Here is an 18,920-nt window from a genome sequence, read left to right as displayed (position 1 = left end):
ATCACCTCACGTACTGGGTGGTAGAATTACATAGACAGGGTTCAGTTTGGAGTTACTTGCAGAAAAATATGCTGTTTTGAATGTATGTTCATATACAGATATGCATATCTCACTGTGAATAGCACCATCTCTCAGAAGACATGTAGCTGTAGACTGGGTGTCCAGTTAGCAGCATGTACGTATCTGCAGAGGCTACGATGGCTGCAGAGAAGCCGAGGGGAGCCAAGACCCTCACTGCACAGCCAACTCACGGCGATGCGGCGAATGCCATCTGGCTACCGTCGGCCACACCGAAGTCGCTGCGCTCGTTCTCTAAATGCTCGTTTCCACAGCCCGCGACCTTAACCCTCAGGGACGGCTCTGTTTTCCCTCACAAGGCTGCACAGGAGGGCAGAAGAGGGCCGGGCCGGGCACAACGGGGCGGGAGCGCCGCGCCGAGCCGCCGGGGGGCGCCGGGCAGGTGCGAGGTCCGGGGCCGGGGCCGGGACCGGGAGGGGCGCTTCGGGGCGCCCGGCGGGGCCTGGGGCGAGAGGGGAGCGGGATCGGGCCGTGCCGGGCCGTGGCAAGCCCCGCCGCTCACGCTGTTCGTCTGCGCAGGGAGCGCGATTCGGCCGCCGCCGCTGCCCCCGGAGGCTAATTAGCCAGGAGGCTAATCCCGGCCGGCCCCGCAGCCGCAGGATGTCCGGTGAGTACGGCCTCGGCCGGCCCGCCCGCCATTAGCGGCCCGGGGTGGGGATGGGGGGTCGCCATTTGGTGGGGGGCGAGCCGGGCGGGCTCCGTGCGGCGGCAGGTGGAGCGACCACTCCGGCGGAGTCGCGACATGGCTGCGACACGGGGCTGCGGATGGGTGCGGGAGGGGCTCGGCGTGGCGCGGCTCTGCTGGGACTCGCGTTTCGGAGGAGAGGGGTGGCGAAGCCTGTTAGGTGCGAGGTGCAGCGTCCTCTGCCTTGTCCTGCCCAGCGCTGAGTTCCCAGAGGTTAAACGGATCGCTCAAACAATTACTAATATTTCATTTTTCAAAGCCAAACATGACTGTTTTACAACTAGTATTATGCTTAATTGCATATTGTAACATCATTGCATTTGATTTTTCACAGAGATAGTTTACAGTCTATTGAATAACACAATTGCAGGCTCTCGAAGCGGTACCAAGCTGTTCATAACTGAAAGATACTTAATAAAATCTTTGCTAAATGAGAAACAAGTTTCCTCTCTGTAGCCTTCCAAGATAAGTCATAATCCTGCCTAGTAAAATTCAGTGTTGCTTTAATAATAGAGAATTTGGTTTGGGTCAGGCAGGGCTTTGTTAGACCACAAGAAATACTGCACTCCATCAAATGGCAACGTGTATTCCGTGTAGAGGCGCTGGCTGAGCCAGCACAACGCTCATCAGTAACACGAGTATCTCCACTACTGGACCCAGACCAAGGAAGCACGGGAATTAATATCGCCAGCCATCGCTTGATTGCTATGGCAGGAACCGCCTCTTTGCTGAAAATTTGCATAATAATTTCTGTGGGTGGGCTGGCATAGCCTTTCACACTGTTACTCATTCTGCATACTTGTGGCAGAATACGTCTCCCTGCTGCTGAGGCTCCAGGTGTCAGCTGGAGCAGAGCTTTCTGTGCCAGATGCTTCTGAAGATGGTTGTGCTAGGTCAGCGAAGCCAGGAGGCTGTGACTTTATCTCTGCAGTAAGCCTGACCCACCTTTGGGCAAACACACCTCTAGGGGAAGATGCACAGGGACCTGGGTATGGGACAGGGGTAACAACACCACTGTCACAGAAGATGAGGTGGGCAGGAGTGGCCATGGCCTCGTTGTTGCAGGTTTCAGAGTGGGCACAGACCCAGGCTGTAGTGTGCTGGCCCCACAGGGATCACATCTTTAGTGGGGGGGTGAGAAAGGAACAGCAGATGGCAACAGGGAGGGATGTAAGAAAACAAAGGGCCAATGTTGGTTAGCACGCAAGGCAGTACGTACAGGGGACATAACCACCCTGTTGGAGATTTTTAGCAATTTTATGCACTCTTATTTTTATGCGTGACAGCAATGTGTTATTTAGAGTGTGCCTGCAGGAGAGTTGTAGCCTACATGTCTCTGTCTCCTATGGCAGCTTTGGAGTGGGCAACTTGACAAATTTGTTACTCCAGGAGCCACTGCTAGAGCACATTTATCCTTTCTCTGTCTGTCAGAAGACAAAAATATGTTTACAAAGCTATGTCTGTTGGGTTATGAAAGAAACTACTTAAACTTGTCTTGAAGCTGGCAGGTATGTGTTTCATTCAGTGCTTATTTTATGAGTAACTTCTGACTCTCACTGGAGTTTGTTCGTTCTCTGTCTCCCCTTTTTCTGTGATCATCAAAGTGAGAACCGCTCAGTCTGCTTGCTGTTGCAGATTCCAAGGCTTTTCTGCAGCCCTAGAACTGGTTTTCAGGCCTGTTTAAGAATATTGCCTCTGGCAGTTTTGTCTGAGGCACTGCTATGAGTAAGTAGCATAAGAAGCTGGTGATCTTGACTAAAAAAGCTGGAACAAGTTGCGCATAAAATCACTCTGCCTATTGTAGTGATTCACATTACTTTTTCTGTCTTTTCTGTGCTGCTATCTGCAGCTTGGGAGTGGTCTCTAAAATAACTCACCGCAGTTATTTCGTTGAAAGTCTCTGGTTTCTTCTGAGAAACTTTTGCCAGTGCTGGCAATGGTGATTTCTAAACTTGCAACTTCATGTGCTGTGTGGTAGTCTAGATAAGAGAAATCAGCAGTCGTAAATTCATACAACGTAGTTTTAATGTGATTCTAATCATACGCTTGCTTTTCTTATAATTCACTGAGAGTCAGTGATATCAGCCATAGGGTTCCACAGCTTGAAAACAATTTGCTTGAAAACTCAATACTCTTCACACTAGGTGTTTTCTGTGAAAATCCTATTATCATTCAGCTCAAAGAACTGAAAATTATGCATAAAGCTGCCCTTGACACTTTAAAAAAAAAGAAAAAAAATCTAGTTGCAATGAATTTTAAGTACCCATACCCTTGGCTTTCAAACTTAGAGATCAAATATTGCTGCTTTTGCAGCTTGGAATCAGTGGGTGAAGCCCTGTGTAGGTTAAATTTAAAGCAACATTATTCTTTAATTTAAATGGGGATTTTTGGCAGAGTTTAGTTTCGTAGATCTTTATGCAAATCTTATCTGTAGTTTTGAGTTTTAAAAATAGAGTAATTATGGGGACAGAGTTTCAAGGAATGCTCTAAACAGGGAAATTCAAGTAATGCTTTTTTTTCCCTTGAAAACATGGATTAGATGAAAGAACAAGTAATGATAAAGTCTTTTGATTTTAACCCCCACCCGTGGATCTTTAACAGAGTAACTGATAACTGCATCATTTTAAAATAGCTAGCATATGTTTCTGTTTGCATCAGTAACATTTTAATGTTGTATGGTTTCAGCCAGTAGTTTGATTATCAATTTAATTACCTCTGTAATGGTTCGCTATATTAAGAAGGCCAGAAAATGTATCCCACAGCTGATTCTCAGAAGAGACAATTGGTTTCTTTACTTTGCTAAGCATTAGCCAAAGTTTCTTAGAAGCTGTATTCGTTCAGCTGTTTGCCTCCTTCTCGTTCTGACCACAGCTTTCGTCTGAGAGGTACTGGCATGAAAGTATGTGTAAGATGTGGTAATTTGCCACACCAACTTGCTGAACTCTTTGATGAGCAGCTTGTTTAGTTTTGGGTGCATTATATATGTAAATATTTGGTTTCTGTAGCTAAAAGAATTTGCAGAAGCAGTAAGGAGATTATGTGCTCGGTTTTATGGTTGTTATTTAAAATAGCGGTTTTAAGATTTAAACACCTACTCTCTTCACAGTTTGCTTTTTGTACTAACCCGCCCCCCACGTTCTTCTCACTAGTTGTTTTATTACTTTTTTTGGCTGGAGATGCTTGTTGCCTAACACAAAAGTGCCTTTCTTTGCTGAGTCTTTGTGTCTTCTGAGAATAATTTTATTGCTGAAGTGGCCTTCAGCTTTTTTTTTTTTTGTGTGTGTGTATGTGTTGTTTATTATTATTTTTTTGGATGTGTGCTTGTATTTGTGTAACCTTTTGGAAAGCTGCAGTAGGAGCAGCTTACAACTGTCCTTCCAAACCTCTTCATGTAAGCACCAGTTATTCGTTGTTTTCTGCAACACCCATAACTTGCTTGAGCTGTTGTAATAACAGGAGGTTCAGGTGTTTCCACAGAGAAAGAGCCTTTTTTCTTTATTTGCTTCTGGGAATCGTGATTAACAAGGCTATTGGAATTTGCTTAGCTGAGGGATCTGCAAGCTGTTTTACGTTTGGGTGGGTGATTGAGTGTCTTGTCTAAGTTTGCCACTGCCGAATTTGTCGAGCATCGCGGGGGCCTGCAGTGGTGTAGGAAGAGCACGGCGTCTGTCCCCACTGAGAGTTCAGGTCTGGCTGGTGATATGGGGACAGGTCAGCACACAGCGGGTCTGCATTTCCCTCTGGGTTTGGATGACATGGGAATGAAAGTGCTCGGTGTCTGAGGGCACCGGCCATACTTCGTTACACACCTCGATGCTAGGGCAGAGGTTTCAACCTGTGCGTTTCGGCAGCCTCTGAGGTCGCTTGTTGGGTGCTCTGCGCTGGTTCTGCCAGATTCCTTCTGAGTGTCTCTCATAGAGCCTGGAAACTGTGTGACACCGTGTTTTGTTTCGTTTTTTGATAGTTTATCACAATTGTTCGTCCCTAAAAATGGTGGCGATTTTATACGAGTAGTTCAGGACAAATTCTTACTGATGTACTGTAGCTCAGTGGAATTCACCTCATCCTGTGTGACCCAGTTACTTTGTTCTGGTTAATTTTGCAGCCTAGGAAACTGAGGTATTCCCTCATCTCTGAGAGATGCCCATGACATCACTGAATTTTAGGTTCTGGCTTGCCCCAGAACCCTGATAATGGCTCTGTTGGAGGGCAGAGCTGAAGAAGCAGCACCTGGTGTCGCAGGCCCAGTACCTTTACAAAATGTGCTCTAGGTGATATTGTGCAGGAGTGTAGCTTGCTTTCCTTTTATTGTAACTTTTTTTTTCTCATATGCTTTTTGACTCTGAGGAACACAACTAATTTTCTCGGAGTTGCTTAAGGTAAGGATAGGTAGGGATCCTTAACTTTGGCAGGGTTGCAAACCTCAGCAGCAGTTCCTTTGCATATGTCAGTAGGTACCAGTTGTTCAGCCAGCACCAGTTACTCCAGTGCAAAGGGAATAAAGTGAAGAACAATGCCTGGTAGGTTGATTCAGTGAGGTAATGGAAAGAAAGATATTTCTGGCTTGTATTTAATTTTTTTTTTCCTTAGCTTTGGCACTATATAAACAGGAAAACTTTCTTTATCAGTTGTATTGTTAGATACAATGTTATGTTAGATAAATGTACAATCTAAATATTTATAGATCTGCTTGTTTGATTTGCCATTAGGTTTAGGCAACGTGACCTGGAGAATTATTTGTTTAAGGCTAGTCTGAAAGCTTCCTACTTAGTATTATGTAAATCAGGCAAAAAAAAAGAAAAAAAGAAAAAAAAAAAAGGCATATATTCTGCAGTTATGTTTATTGGATTTTCTATTCAGTTTTGTCTTCTGGGGGAATTTGGGCAAGACAAGAGCTTATCACAGGAGCTGCAGGTTGTTATAAGCTGTAGCCTGTCGGTTAGCTGGAGGAGGGAGATTGTAGAGCCAAAAGAGCTTATATTAAAGCTGTAAAATGACTCTTCTGAATATTTGCTCGCAGTAACGGATCAAGCCTTTGTGACCCTCGCTACTGATGATGTTTATTGTCAAGGAGCTCTGGTTCTTGGACAGTCACTGAGGAACCATACGACATCTAGAAAATTGGCAGTGCTAATTACACCAGGGGTTTCCAGTGGGATGAGGTAAGAATTCATGTTGTTTTGGAGATTGATAATATGGAAAAAATAAGAAGTAACATGAAGGATTTTAATAGGCTTCCTGAGGGTTTCATGGCATTGTCTGTAGAATTTCCCACTTGGCTAGTGATTTCTGAGGGGGAGTCCCAAATAACACCCATGATACGATTGTAAGCCTGGTAAGAATTCACTTGCAGAAGTAGAGCTTGTGGCTGGAAGTTGATTCTCAAGCTCATAATTGGGAACATCAGCCGAGAGTTTGGGAACTAGGCTTTTAGTGTCTTGCTTTTGAGCCAAAATAAAGGTGGTATTGGTTTGTTTTTTGCTTCCTCCAAGTGTTTTTTTTTTATTTTAGGAAGAGCAAGATACCTACCACCTCTGACATCAGAACTCTCCAAAGACATCAGTGACTCAATTTCAGATGACTGATCTAAACTATTAGTGCACTGCTAACATGATGGGAAATACATTTCTTTCTGCCCTTCTTTTTAAATCACTTTCCAGTTTGGGATGTGATTCTACAGGCATGACAGAACTGTGTGTACAGAAATCTATTAGATCTGTTGAACTCTAGCCTTGATTTTTGGAGGACTGTGTTAGCTGTTAAAAGGAACATGACATGCCACAACTACTCAAGCTCTTAATTCTGCTGTGGTTTAGGAAGCATGCAAACTCCCAATTTCTATATGTCATTTGAAAGTATTAGCAATGCAGGTGTCTCAAGAAACATATTTTCTCTTTTTTGCTCCTTTAGATATAGGTAAATCTGCTTTTCCAGGATTTTTCTCACAGATAGGGTCTGTGATAACAATGAAACCTTCCTGAACGACTGTTAAATACATTTGACAACTGGGTGGATGCTAAGTCTCAATTTTTTCATTTCTTCCCGCTCCCTCTACCTTCACTGGGACGAGACCCCCTCCCCTCCCCCCCCCCTTTTTTTTTTTAAAACCAAGGATAACATTTTAAAATGTTTGTTACTGAACTGTGTTTCTAGAAATCTGTATCTACTCTTTATTCTTTCACAGTTAATTTTAGTCCCTTGAAGATCAGGCGAGCAAAATCTAATGACTCTGGAATCTCGATAATCAGCACAGGCTTTTCTCTTTCTGTGTTTATATGACATCCAGGACTTTGTAGTTAATAGTGTAATGTAAATAAATAAACTGTTTAAAAGACTATTTTTTGTGCCTTGAAGGAAAATTAGCTACTTTGATATCACCTATTAAATTCATGTGAAAGAGATGCACAGAGGAAAGATGTTTTTCTAAAAGTCTCATTTGAGATGACTTATAGTAGTGAGCAAGCATATAATTTCTGTTTTAGAAGGTGCAATTTTGGAGCTGCTTTTGCTCAGGTATGATAGGTGCAAACAACTGCACTGACAGTGCCTGCCACATCCTGTACAATGCACACGTAACATAGTATGGTGCTGTTCCTTAGAGACAGTTGTGCAGGAGTGAAAGCTACTTTAATTTCTGACAGTGTTTCTATAGGAGACTGAGTAACTAAGGTAAGGTTTATTTTCTCCTCCATGCAGCATCTTTCACTTTTGGGATGTGCTGCTCCCTTAGTGGAAGAAGCGATGGTTTATAGCCTCATATCTGTCACTTCAGCAGACTGTTTACAAGGACTTTGCACTTTTGATGTCTTTTTCTAACCAATCAATCTAACCTTTGTTACTGTCATAGTAAATGTGCTGTGTGTCACTATTTTTGTGCCAGAAGTGAAGTCTGATGAACCTCCATAAATTTCCTTCTTTCCCTCCACTGCTTGCGCTGGTAGGTCTGTCCTGCGCAGCGTGTTCGATGAAGTCATCGAGGTGGATGCACTCGACAGTGCTGACTCGGTCCGGTTGGCTCTGTTGCAGAGGCCAGAACTGGGTGTAACCTTCACTAAGCTTCACTGCTGGACTCTTACTCATTATAGCAAATGTGTCTTCATGGATGCAGACACTTTGGTGAGTAAAGCAGGAGCCGTGGCAACATCTTTGTGTGTCTTAAACAGCTGCTCTGGGTGTGGGATGCTTCCTTGTCTCGCAACCTGGTGGCCTACCAAGTGACCAGATTTGCTGGGGGACACACGGTCACAGAAGCTCCAGCTGGATGTTTGGCAATGCTCACAGTTCTGCTGGCTGCAGAGAAGTAGATCCTGTTTCTGAGAGTAGCCTCAGGACTGTCCTCAAAAGATATAAACACACTCTATGCAAATTGGCTTCTGACAGATGTTTAGAAGAGATCTCTCTCATACACTTTTGTTTGGACTTATTCTGGTCAGGAAGGCAGGCTAGTTATAAAATAGAGAGGAAAAAAAAGCCAGAAACATTCGTATTTTTTTCATAAGGAGATTATAAAAAAAAAAGACTAATTTTGGCAACAGTCATGTCAACCTTTCTCTGCACTTAAGTGCTTCATTTTGAGAGAGTGGGATGCATTTTGATTTAATAAGATTATAGTTGCATTAGAAACCAAATTAAATTATTATTCTCAGGGAGTGAGGGGAAAAGCGTATGATTTCCTGTTTAATATTAAAGGAAGAAGGCAAGTATTTGGCTGTGTTTTTTAATTGAATTTTAAAAAGTAGTAATCGTTCTATTTTTCACAGTGGCTCCCTTGATGACTGTTATGGGCGGGGTGCAGGCATTCAGTGACTGCACAGCCGTCTTTCCACCAACTTTAACACTGATCTGGGCCTTAACCTGATTGATTTTTCCCACTTCACTGTGAAGCTTTGAAACCAAACCAAAGCAAGACTCTGAGCTTAACATACGTTAGAAAACCAGTAAAAAGAGGTGTTTTTTTCTGCTACCCCTTTAGTCGTCCTGTTGCTAAGTCAAATTATTTGGATTCTCAGCTTTGTTACAGTTACTGAGAACAGTGGATTCAATTTCACTGAGAAAGTGAGCTAAGAAATAAGGAGACTACGTGTTTTCATGGTCTGTTGTAATATTTAAAGGGACCTTTTGGAGGGTCTCAGGCTTATGAAGTAATTTCATAGGGTTTGCACTTTTGTCAGAGAAGTCATGGGGAACCACGGTTAATGTTACCTTATTACATTAAAAAATAAGTGCTGGCCACAAACATGTTTGGCATTGTATCTCCTTTTATGCTATGCAAGCTACATACTTGGTCGAACTAAACTGAATTTGTTAGTACTGATTTAACTACTTATGTTCCAGAAAAACATCTTCTGTAACAGCTTCTTTTCTACTACTGTCTCCAAGGTGCTTTGCAATGTTGATGAATTGTTCGATCGAGAAGAGTTTTCAGCAGCTCCGGATTCTGGCTGGCCTGACTGCTTTAATAGTGGTGTATTTGTGTTCCGACCATCTTTAAAAACTTACAACCTGCTGCTCCAGTTTGCTGCTGAACATGGCAGCTTTGACGGTAAGGCATAACAGAGGGGCAAGGTGTAAGAGTTGAAGTGCAAGAAATGAGATTCATTCTCAATAAGGCATTTTTTTCTGTAGCTTCCGTGCTATCTGGCAGAATGGAGAAAGGCAGTTGTTCTCTAGGCTTTAAGTAATTACGCTTCCACAAAAATTTATGGTGCAGATCTTTGCCTCTTACACAGTATTTAGGACACATTGACTTACTGCAGGCTGTGATTCCCAGAAAATTGTAATGAAGGGACATTGTGTCTGAGTCTCGCTCAGTAAGTTTTAATTTTGCCGTCTGGTTTAGGAGAGAGAAATATAGCTGATCTTCTGCTCTGAGGGAGACCAAAACCCCTTCCTACTCCTCTCTTCCTATGTTCCGATAGGACTCCACTTACACTGAAATTGCATCAGTGTGGACCAGGTATTACTCACTTGCACCTGCTCGTGTGGCCGTTTTGTCAAGTCTAAGCTGCAGTCCCATGAACATACCAGTCTCACATCCATCCTTGGACATGAAATTTTGGTGTAAATTTGCATGTACTTATACATTAGGCTAATACTGTTTTATGTGTGCTTTAGGGGGTGATCAAGGCTTGTTGAATAGCTTCTTCAGCAACTGGGCAACAGCAGATATTGGTAAACACTTACCTTTCATCTATAACTTAAGCAGCAGTGCTGTATACACCTATGTTCCTGCTTTCAATCAGTAAGTAGTGACTTTTGGCTGATTGTAAATCGCTGTAGCTTGCTAACAACAAATCATTTATTACAAGAAAGTGAGAGAATAACACTGGCATATTCTGTTGATTTAAATTACAGCAGTAAGAAATAACATATGTAAAAATTGTGTAATAGAAGCTTAAGAGCAATACGAAAGCTTCTTATGTCTATCTGTGGGACAGATAGAGAGTCCTAGAGTTGGCTGCTCTGTCTCAAAAGTTGCTTCAGAAAAGTTTTTCCCAAATTTGGAAATATGTAAATTACTTCAACATTAGGTTCTGACTGCTTTACTTTTAAATTTGTTCCTTTTTTTTTTCAGTCAGTTCTATGGGAAATAGTTGGGATTTTTCTTTCTTTCTCTTTTTAAAAAAAATAAAAATTCTTAGGTTCTTCTTGAAACTGAATTTGTGCTGGTAATTATATTACCCCAGACAGTTCGGTCAGAGAAACTTTTCTGGCAAAAGGCAAGTTGTTTTTAAGATTTAGGGTGTTGTGAACTACTGTGACAGTTGCACAAAACATTCTTTTTGGGGGGTGAACTTAGGATGATGTTTTTATTAGGCATTTTCAAAATGTAAAACAATGTTAAAGTGCTAAACAATTCTGTTGATTTGGTGTTTGAGGTGGTATTTATTTGTTTGTGAACAGGGCGTGGAGGAGGACTGGAAATGGGACTGCATGTGCCTTTCAGTTTCCTTCATGAGTTTTTCTACTGGAATTAGCAGATGGATGCAAATGGCAGTGTAGCCTTTTGTTTACTGTATGCTATGTGAAATACCTTAATCTCAAAAGATAAAAATGTTTATATATATATATATATATATATATATATATACACTCATATTGAATGTGTTGCTGTTACAAAATGTCAAAATTACCTCACCAGTGAGAGTAAGCAAGTTTCTTTAGCAATGTATATATGCTAAAATTATCTTTGATGTATAGATCTGTATGTTTAATTTCTACAGTTTTGGCAGAGATGCCAAAGTTGTTCACTTCTTGGGAGCGACAAAGCCCTGGAACTACAAATACAACCTTCAAACAAAGAGAGTTATGCACGATGGCACCACCCCTGAGTCTTTTCATCAACTGTCATTTCTTGCCCTCTGGTGGAATATATACAGTGCCAGTATACTGCCTTTGTTAGAAAAACTTCAAAAGATGGAACGATCAGAATCTGAGGAATGCAAGGTAACTATCAAGGAGTTAGTGGGAATGTACTGAGTCACAGAAAAATTATGAAAACGGCCTTCTCCGGAGGAAAGAATTACATGGGAAAACATCTGCTGATTGGCAATAGCAGTGACTGCTTCTACAGGCATCTAAACTAACAGTTTAGGAAAGACTTGGGGTACCATGGCTTTACCAAGATTTCTCCCACTCGCCTTCTTAACTGAGGAGGAGTTTGTATGGCAATGTATGTAAATATGTTCTACAAATTAAATGCAAAATATGGGACAAATTAGGCAGAGAAGGTGATCATCTGGCTATGAAACAGACTTCTGACTTCTTGAAGCTAAACTGATTTAGACCATCAAACTAGGCCTTGAGCTGTAGTAAAATCTACCTTTTCAGCTCTGCATTTTAATTTGTTTTATGAGAGTCTTAGCAAATCAGATTTGCAGAGGCAGAGTAAATTACATTTGGGATGTTATATAAGTTAGTTGTACATCATCAAGCATTTACTGAACTCTTTACACTTTTTTTCATCAGAGGAAGTACAGCAATGTATACTTTTCATGAATAGAATGAAAATCTGTTGATAAACAGATGCTTTCTTGGAGACCTACATTATAAACTAACGAGCAGAAGGAAGATACGATTTTTAATTTCATATCCAGACATGACAATTTAGGTCACTTTATGCATATAAAATATTTTCTTCTATGTTTTTTAAATATTAAACTATTACCATCATTAAATGAATTGCATAGTGTCATACGATCAGTTGGACAATTATCATCAAAGCTCCAGAGAGGAATTTGGTTTATAAATCTCATGACAAATTGGAAAGCAGAGGAAGGAGTGGGTAGGTTTTGATCTCATACTTCAATGCATGTTAGTTTTTTTAAGAAATTGGGCAGTGAAGAAATAGTTCAGCTACAGTAACATTAAGATGGAAGGACTTGTTAGGTTTCCCTGCTGATGATGGCAGCATACTCTTTAGTTCATAAATCTAAATTGCAATATGCTGTGATACTGGGACCGCAAATTGTTAGACTTTATTAATTTCAATGCTGAAAACGTTAGAAGTGAAGCTGTTGGAAATAAGGTACTGATTTCCTGCAAAATTTTATTTCAGTGACAGGATGTTCTTGTTTTTATTAGCATACTTTCAACGGAGTTGAAATTACACTGAAAAAGGCTGAGCCTTCTGTGGCAAATTCACTGCAAATGCCTGTACCTCCAGAGCAGACATATGAAATGCATCCCACGGCTGGTCCACCTGAGGAACTCAGTTTCGAAGCTGTAAGTGTGCTGTATATTCTTATATGCACTAACAAAATAAAATGATATACTAAAATAAGATTTTGATTTAGGTTTCTGATCTGGGAGATAATAGCTTCTTCACTTTAGCTGTCACCATTGAATTTTCTTGCTTTCATGAGAAATAGTCTCAAGAATATTTGTTTTCTTTAATGTTTAGTCATGTGTGCATGATGTACCTGGAGGCTGAAAGAGTTTGCATTGAATTTTATGAAGAGATTACGTACTGAAAGCTGCTAGGTCCTTAATAAAAAGTAATAAAAAGAAGCTATGTTACCAAATTAATCTACTGAGTATTAATGTTCCTGTAAACAAATATACTTAAAGCTAAGATCCTTTTATCCCTTTTGTGTAGATTTTTTTTTGTTGTTTTATCCCTGAAGTGCTGACTATGAAAACTGTTCCCCAGATTTCAATGATTTGGGCAACACGGAATATCTTGCAAAGAATTCACTGGTGATCGCTGCAGAGGTCCTGGTACTTCTGTCACTCTTCATGTATTTGGGTATTTCTGTTGCGCTGACTCTCCTTATTTTGTGCAGGAATTTAATTGGAGGTAATAGAGCAATGTTTCTGCAGGTGTAAGTCACCGTGTGTGTATGATAAGCCATGCTATAGCAAGGTACAATTGGGGGAAAATAAAATTAATGTTGTAATGTCTGCTCTCGGGGACTATTTTCTGTTAAGGTGAAGACAGTTTTTGTTATGTTCAGCACTTCAGACTATAGTTACTCCATAAAATAAAGCTGTAGTCTTCCCTTCCTTCTTTTCCACCCTGAGCGTGGAAGTGCTGAAGGAAAACTGCAGAGTCTTACAACTTAAGAATAATTGATTAGCAAGAATGTTTTATCTTGTATTTGATGCGTCTGACCATTGGAAATGCTGAAGTTAAATAGGGAATGCATTTTCAAGATGCTCTTTTGGGGTGGAAAAATAACAATGTTCATTTAAGTTCAAATGTGAATTATACTATTTTATTTTTTTTAATTACAGTAAGATTGGTTTATCGGAAGATTGTATTAATTTGAAGTGAACAACCTGATTCTCGTCTTAGTTAGGAACACCATCATTCCATTTTATGTTGCTTAGCTTCAGTAGTCTTGTGAGACTGTTCTGCTTTTGGCAAAAGAGACCCCAGAGTGGGGGCTGCCTACTCATTGATGTTTTGATACGTGGCAAAGGCAAATATTTTGGGGGCAGCCTGTTTTATTTCTCTTTTGGAATACATTGTTCTGTTCTCATTCTATGCATATAAAAAGCTTGAGTTACAGAGCAAGCTAGAATCCTAAAATGAGATTTGTTTCCCATTTAAGTTTGGCCTTGTGAATGTAGACATCTACTGTAAGCTAGTTTTTCAGGCTCTTTCTGCACTCTCTGAAGAGTGCCAGCCACTCTTGAAACTATCTTAGGATGAGATGAGCTGCCCTCTGGAGGTACTTATCCTGGATTGATTATAGTAGGAGCTTAGACTTGGTGCCATTTTGATAGCTAAAGCTGGGTGAGATGAATTTTGTCCTTGTTGATAATATTTCATGATGTTTCACTGCTTTCCTTTATCCCAAGACTGAAATTCACTTATCTTGTATGCATTCTCATGATAAGAAAACTGGGAAAAAACTTGTTCTCCTAATAAAACCTCAGTGGTTGTATTTTAGCAACCTGTATGTGGAGTTGAACAATGCGGTTCTAACGTCCATCCCTCTGAGCCTGACAGACCTTCAGAACAACTTACTTTTCATCCTGCGTTTCAGGAAACCTCAGAACTGGTACACGTAGCTTTCTGAATTGCACTTTGGTTGATAATTGCGTGCATGTCTTTGCTGCCAGCATCGTTTTGGGAAATATCTACTAACTATGATGCAATGTGTAAAAATATTTCAGCTATGTAATTAATTTCTTAACCTCTTCCAATACTGGCGTATGATCCCATTTTACCAGTTATACTTCTAGTTTTTAAGTGTATATTTTTCAGTGCCAGCCTGGAACTGGTCAATAACATAATCATCAATGTTTCTTGTCATGTTTTGTTTGTTGTTTTCACCTGCTGAAGTGATGTTTCTAAGCAAGTGGAAGATGATGTACTGTGAGTCAGGCACAGAGCCTGAGCTACAAGGCTTTGCTTTGTGATCTTGCACTGCGTTTATCTGTAGGCAGTGTGACAGCAGTACCGAATTTGGCAATAGCGGAGTGACGGGGTGTCGAGGAGTTGGATCTTGTGAGGTGCACAGCACAGACATTTTCCTACAGAGGAAAATGGGTAGATTGTGAAACATTATAGTGAAATTCTTTAAGACTGAGAAGCAAATTGGTAGGGGAATTTGTAGCTTCTGTGCAGCAAGGGTGTTTGGGCCCTAGCTAAAATTATTCATTTATGAAAACATGTTGATTCCTGGTCTGCTGTTAACTTATCCAACACTGTTGGTAATTCTTGCTAATGGTTTAAAACAAAACAAAACAAAAAAACAAACAAAGGAATCTCCTTGCATTACTGCAGATATGTATATACATAGCCTAAGAATTAAATTGCATGAATTAAATATGCATATTTGCATATATATGGAGCAAGCATGCTCTTCAGAGTGTTTATGGATCTTTAAAGTCATGTACAGATCGGGTCTCAGGCAAGGATGCATAGGAAGAGTGAAGTTAACTTCAGTATATAGTGTCATGTTGGCTGTGCAAAATACCTTACCGGGTCTGTGGGTGCAAGTCTTGTGTAAGTCCTGTGCCCAAAACTGGCAGATATAATGGCAATTCCAGGGCACTTAGTCCGTTTAAGCCTAATATCTCACTAATTGCAGTTATTCAGGCCTATTCTAAAGCATGTTTATAACTGAATTGGTGAAGGCTTCACTGGAAGGCTGTTCTGGTTGATTTTAACTTTGTAACATGAAGTGAGTTGTTTGCCTTTGATTCTCTTGGAATAGTACTGAAAGCAGATTTTCAGTACCTGTCTTGATTAGCTTTTGTTATATTTCTTCTTTATTGCTGGTTATAATTGTTGGGATGTTCTACTTTTACTAACATTGGTCAGTCACAGACATGTTTTTTCTTTTATTTGGTTGAAATTATCATTAATAATATATCCTACATTTCTGCACCTATGATAACTTGATCTTGAACCACGATTCAGAATTTTGTAGTGTCATTCCAAATTAATTAGTCTCAGATAATATCAGTCTCTTGAATTAATTTAACATGTGGTTCATGTCTGATAAATAATACTGATCTCACTGAAGATACAATAAAATGCATGGCCAAAATATATAGAAACTTATGCCCACATGAAAGCCCCATGATGAAATCTCATTGTATTGTTGCTGAGTGTGCCAAGCTTTGAGTTAAGAGAAGCAAAATAAATGCTTGGTGTGTTCACAGATGCTAAGACAACGAGATCACGTTATCAAAGCAAGCATGAGTGTTCAAATACTGTGTTTTTTGTTTGTTTGCTTGCATGTTTTACTTGCAACTGTGTAAAGCAGAAATTTGACTTCCAAGTATTAACTTCATAGCACTGAAATAAGAACAATCAAATGACTGTTTTCCCACTGCTCTGCTTCTTCCTGCAGAATGAGGTTACACATTCTGTTTCAGAGCTCTCTATTCACCTCAAACCAGAAGAACCAAATCCTGAAGATGAACGGAGAAAATGGGAGGAAGGGCGTATGGACTATATGGGAAAAGATGCTTTTGAACATATTAAAAAGAAACTGGACACATTTTTAGTTTAAGAAGAAGTGAACTGTAATGACCGTCATGATCTCTTTCTTCTATAAATGCAACCTTGAGCATTTGGATATCTTCGTAGTTTATTTGACACCAAAGTTGAGGGAAGATTAACAGATAGAGACTCTTGTTTGTTTTGTTTTTTAACAGTTATGTGTGCCTTATCTTTATTGTTCCCCAATAGTGCCTTCTGAGGTGTAATGAATGATACCTTCTAAGTCTGAAACTCTCGTGTTTATCACTGTTCCCCCATTTAGTACTGTGCAGGAACAGTCATGAGTAAAATATGTTGGAAGTTAAGATTACTTCAGAGTACTTTTATCTCTTAGAAGAGGCTTCAAAAACTTTTAAAATGAAAACCTTTCTCTTGAAAGCAAATTAACAAGTCCCAGGGCAACCATGGTGTAAATTTCAATATGAGAGAAAAATGGGATGAAATCGTGGCCTCATACGAGTCTATAACTAAACTTTTTCATTTAAGTATAATTAGGCTTAGAGTACATTCAGACTTTGTCAGAGATCTCTAGTGGATATTCTCCCTGTTTTATATGGAAGCTGCTCAGGTACCAGTGTGATGAAGAGTAGTCTTAAGATAGACTGATAATGTATGTTAACCTTTTATGTTCTTGCTATAGGATACCGCTTTTGTTTGTTTTAATATACATTAGCTTTACTTCTGTGTTCAGAGTTGCATAGTTAGAGGAAGAAATGCTGACTGACACTATGGTATAAACCTTCTGGTGCTTCATATTAATTTGTTTACAGTACTCCAGACTGCAGTTGACAAAGGCATTCTTCTCATTTAGCATAGCTGCTCCAGTTTGAATGCAACTGAAAACACAATTAGTACTTGTTTTAGTAAATAGGCCTTTTAAAGATCTTTCAAACAATAGCTGTGTGTTGGAACTAATAAATCTGAGTGGAGTTCCAGAAAAATGTATTGATGAGACTCCTTTTATATTAAGTAACGGGGATTGCTTTGTGAATTTGGGTATTTAAATGTGACTAATCTTGGCAAGTTTGTTTTACCAAACAAGAAAAAAAGAAACACTTTGAAAGAAAGAAGCTTGTCAGGCATGCCAATATGATAACATATTCAGCAGCATTATAAATAACTGTGTCAAATCTTAAAATGAGAATTCTGCTCTGCTGATGTGGGATCTGAGACATGTTTTAGTCTTAATCTGTCACCAATTTTGGTACAGATAAACCTAATGAAATAATTTGGGGGTTTTGTTTAAAAATCAGTGTAGCAAAGTTACACAGCAGAGGGATTGCCATAGATGCTAGTGAAGGAAAAGGAGGGGTAGGAGGAAAGGAAATAGTGTTTTCTTTTTCTTCTGTCAAAAAGGATGGGAAAAGGGGGGGATAACTTACACAAATTAGGAAAGGAATGAAAGAGTCAAAAGGTCCATTAAAGGAAGAAAAGTGATCTTTGCATGTTTTAGAATTACTACCTAATGTTTGCAATAATGTAGTTACTTCTACTTTTGTGGGCTATTTCCAGTTTTATCTATTCTTTTTCTCATTTATTTATTTCTCTTTCTATTCTTTTTCTCATTTATTCGAAGTATTCCAAATGTGGGAAGTGTGGGTCTCTCTGTCTTTGGGGGTCTGTTGAAGTTAAGCTTCTAGTCCAAGTTAGGTGTTGAAGGTCTCTGAAGTTGAAGAGAGATGTCCAGAAGATAAATCATCTCAGTTTCTCCACTGGTCATAAAGGGACCCATGATAACTTGCCTTCCCATGGCAGGTAACCTTCACACGTTCACGCAGGCAGGCCGTTTCTGCATCTTGTTTTGTATGGCCCAGCACAGCACTATCTGGAGATTATGCAGTGTACTGAATGTATTCATTTGGCGTTTGATATACTGATCTCTGTCTTAGTCACAAGTAACTTGTGCACTTCTGAAAAAGGACTCCATTTTATAACTATTTTACAGTTATTGCTAATAAACTTAAAACAGTTTTTGAAAACTGTATATAACAGTAGTCAGCAATGCAAACTTGTGCTTTATGCAGCTGTACTCCTACAGTAACAACTAGATCTTATTGGGAGAATTACTTAGGTTATGGGAAAAATTATTGATGGGAAATCAGTAATTGAAAAGTTTCAAAATAGGCATATCAATGTAGTAGAAAGAGCTGTTATGGAATGCATTTGAAAGTGTTAAGATGTAAATTGGTATTGTGTGTGGATTATACATTGTTTTGCAAAGAAATGTAGCAAACTAATGTCATGGAAATAAAGCAGAAATGGAGAGTACCTGTGAAGTCATGTGCTCATCAGATGATGCATGGTTACAGATTGTTTATGTTGTGCCAGGGGGTGCTGTTTGTGACTGACTGCTTACTTTAATATGTTTTTTTTTCCATCTTATTAAATTGCTTTTGAGACATTAGCGCTACCAGCTGAGCAGAATTAAAAGGTGTGAGTTACAGTTATTTCTGTAGGCATACATAATTATAAGCTTTAGAATGTCTCTTGAATTAGAACAATAGTAGTTGGATTACTGTGTTTCTCAGAAAAAATATAGCTGCTGTTAAAAACTGTGCGCAAGTTTTTGTGCATTAAGTCTTTACACAAAAAACGTTGAAATAGTTACAAGTACTGTGGTATCTTAGTGGATTCTAGCACAGTACTGCTGTCACCGGAGTGTGAGACAGCACAGCCTTTTCAGTTTATCCAGAA

The 18,920-nt window shown here is 39.8% G+C and overlaps 1 protein-coding gene across 5 annotated transcripts; it reads left to right on the top strand.

Annotated features, from left to right (window-relative positions):
* The first annotated feature begins 468 nt into the window (after positions 1–468).
* On the top strand, positions 469–18,494 carry GYG2 (glycogenin 2). Of its 5 annotated transcripts, none has more exons than XM_040534413.1 (9): positions 469–685; positions 5,784–5,925; positions 7,705–7,879; positions 9,143–9,305; positions 9,878–10,004; positions 10,987–11,209; positions 12,347–12,487; positions 14,161–14,271; positions 16,075–18,494. In XM_040534413.1, exons 1-9 carry the CDS (start codon positions 679–681, stop codon positions 16,234–16,236), a joined length of 1,251 nt encoding a protein of 416 aa, XP_040390347.1. In that variant the 5' UTR covers positions 469–678; the 3' UTR covers positions 16,237–18,494. The 5 variants fall into 5 exon arrangements, with proteins under 5 accessions (XP_040390347.1, XP_040390365.1, XP_040390355.1 ...); XM_040534431.1 differs by lacking the exon at positions 469–685 and adding an exon at positions 1,578–1,656 and having other exon boundaries at positions 14,147–14,271; positions 16,075–16,221; XM_040534404.1 differs by lacking the exon at positions 469–685 and adding an exon at positions 1,582–1,656.
* Positions 18,495–18,920: the final 426 nt, after the last annotated feature.

Source organism: Cygnus olor, chromosome 1 (assembly GCF_009769625.2).
Source record: "Cygnus olor isolate bCygOlo1 chromosome 1, bCygOlo1.pri.v2, whole genome shotgun sequence".
In the NCBI taxonomy this organism is placed as follows: Eukaryota; Metazoa; Chordata; class Aves; order Anseriformes; family Anatidae; genus Cygnus; species Cygnus olor.
This window is presented reverse-complemented; position numbering and strand designations above follow the sequence as displayed.

Coding starts and splice junctions, on each gene's coding strand:
- GYG2 (XM_040534404.1), top strand. CDS start 1,632: ATGCTTCTGAAGATGGTTGTGCTAG. Junction 1,657..5,783: donor TCTGAAGATGGTTGTGCTAG/GTCAGCGAAGCC, acceptor ATTTGCTCGCAG/TAACGGATCAAGCCTTTGTG. Junction 10,005..10,986: donor TATGTTCCTGCTTTCAATCA/GTAAGTAGTGAC, acceptor TAATTTCTACAG/TTTTGGCAGAGATGCCAAAG.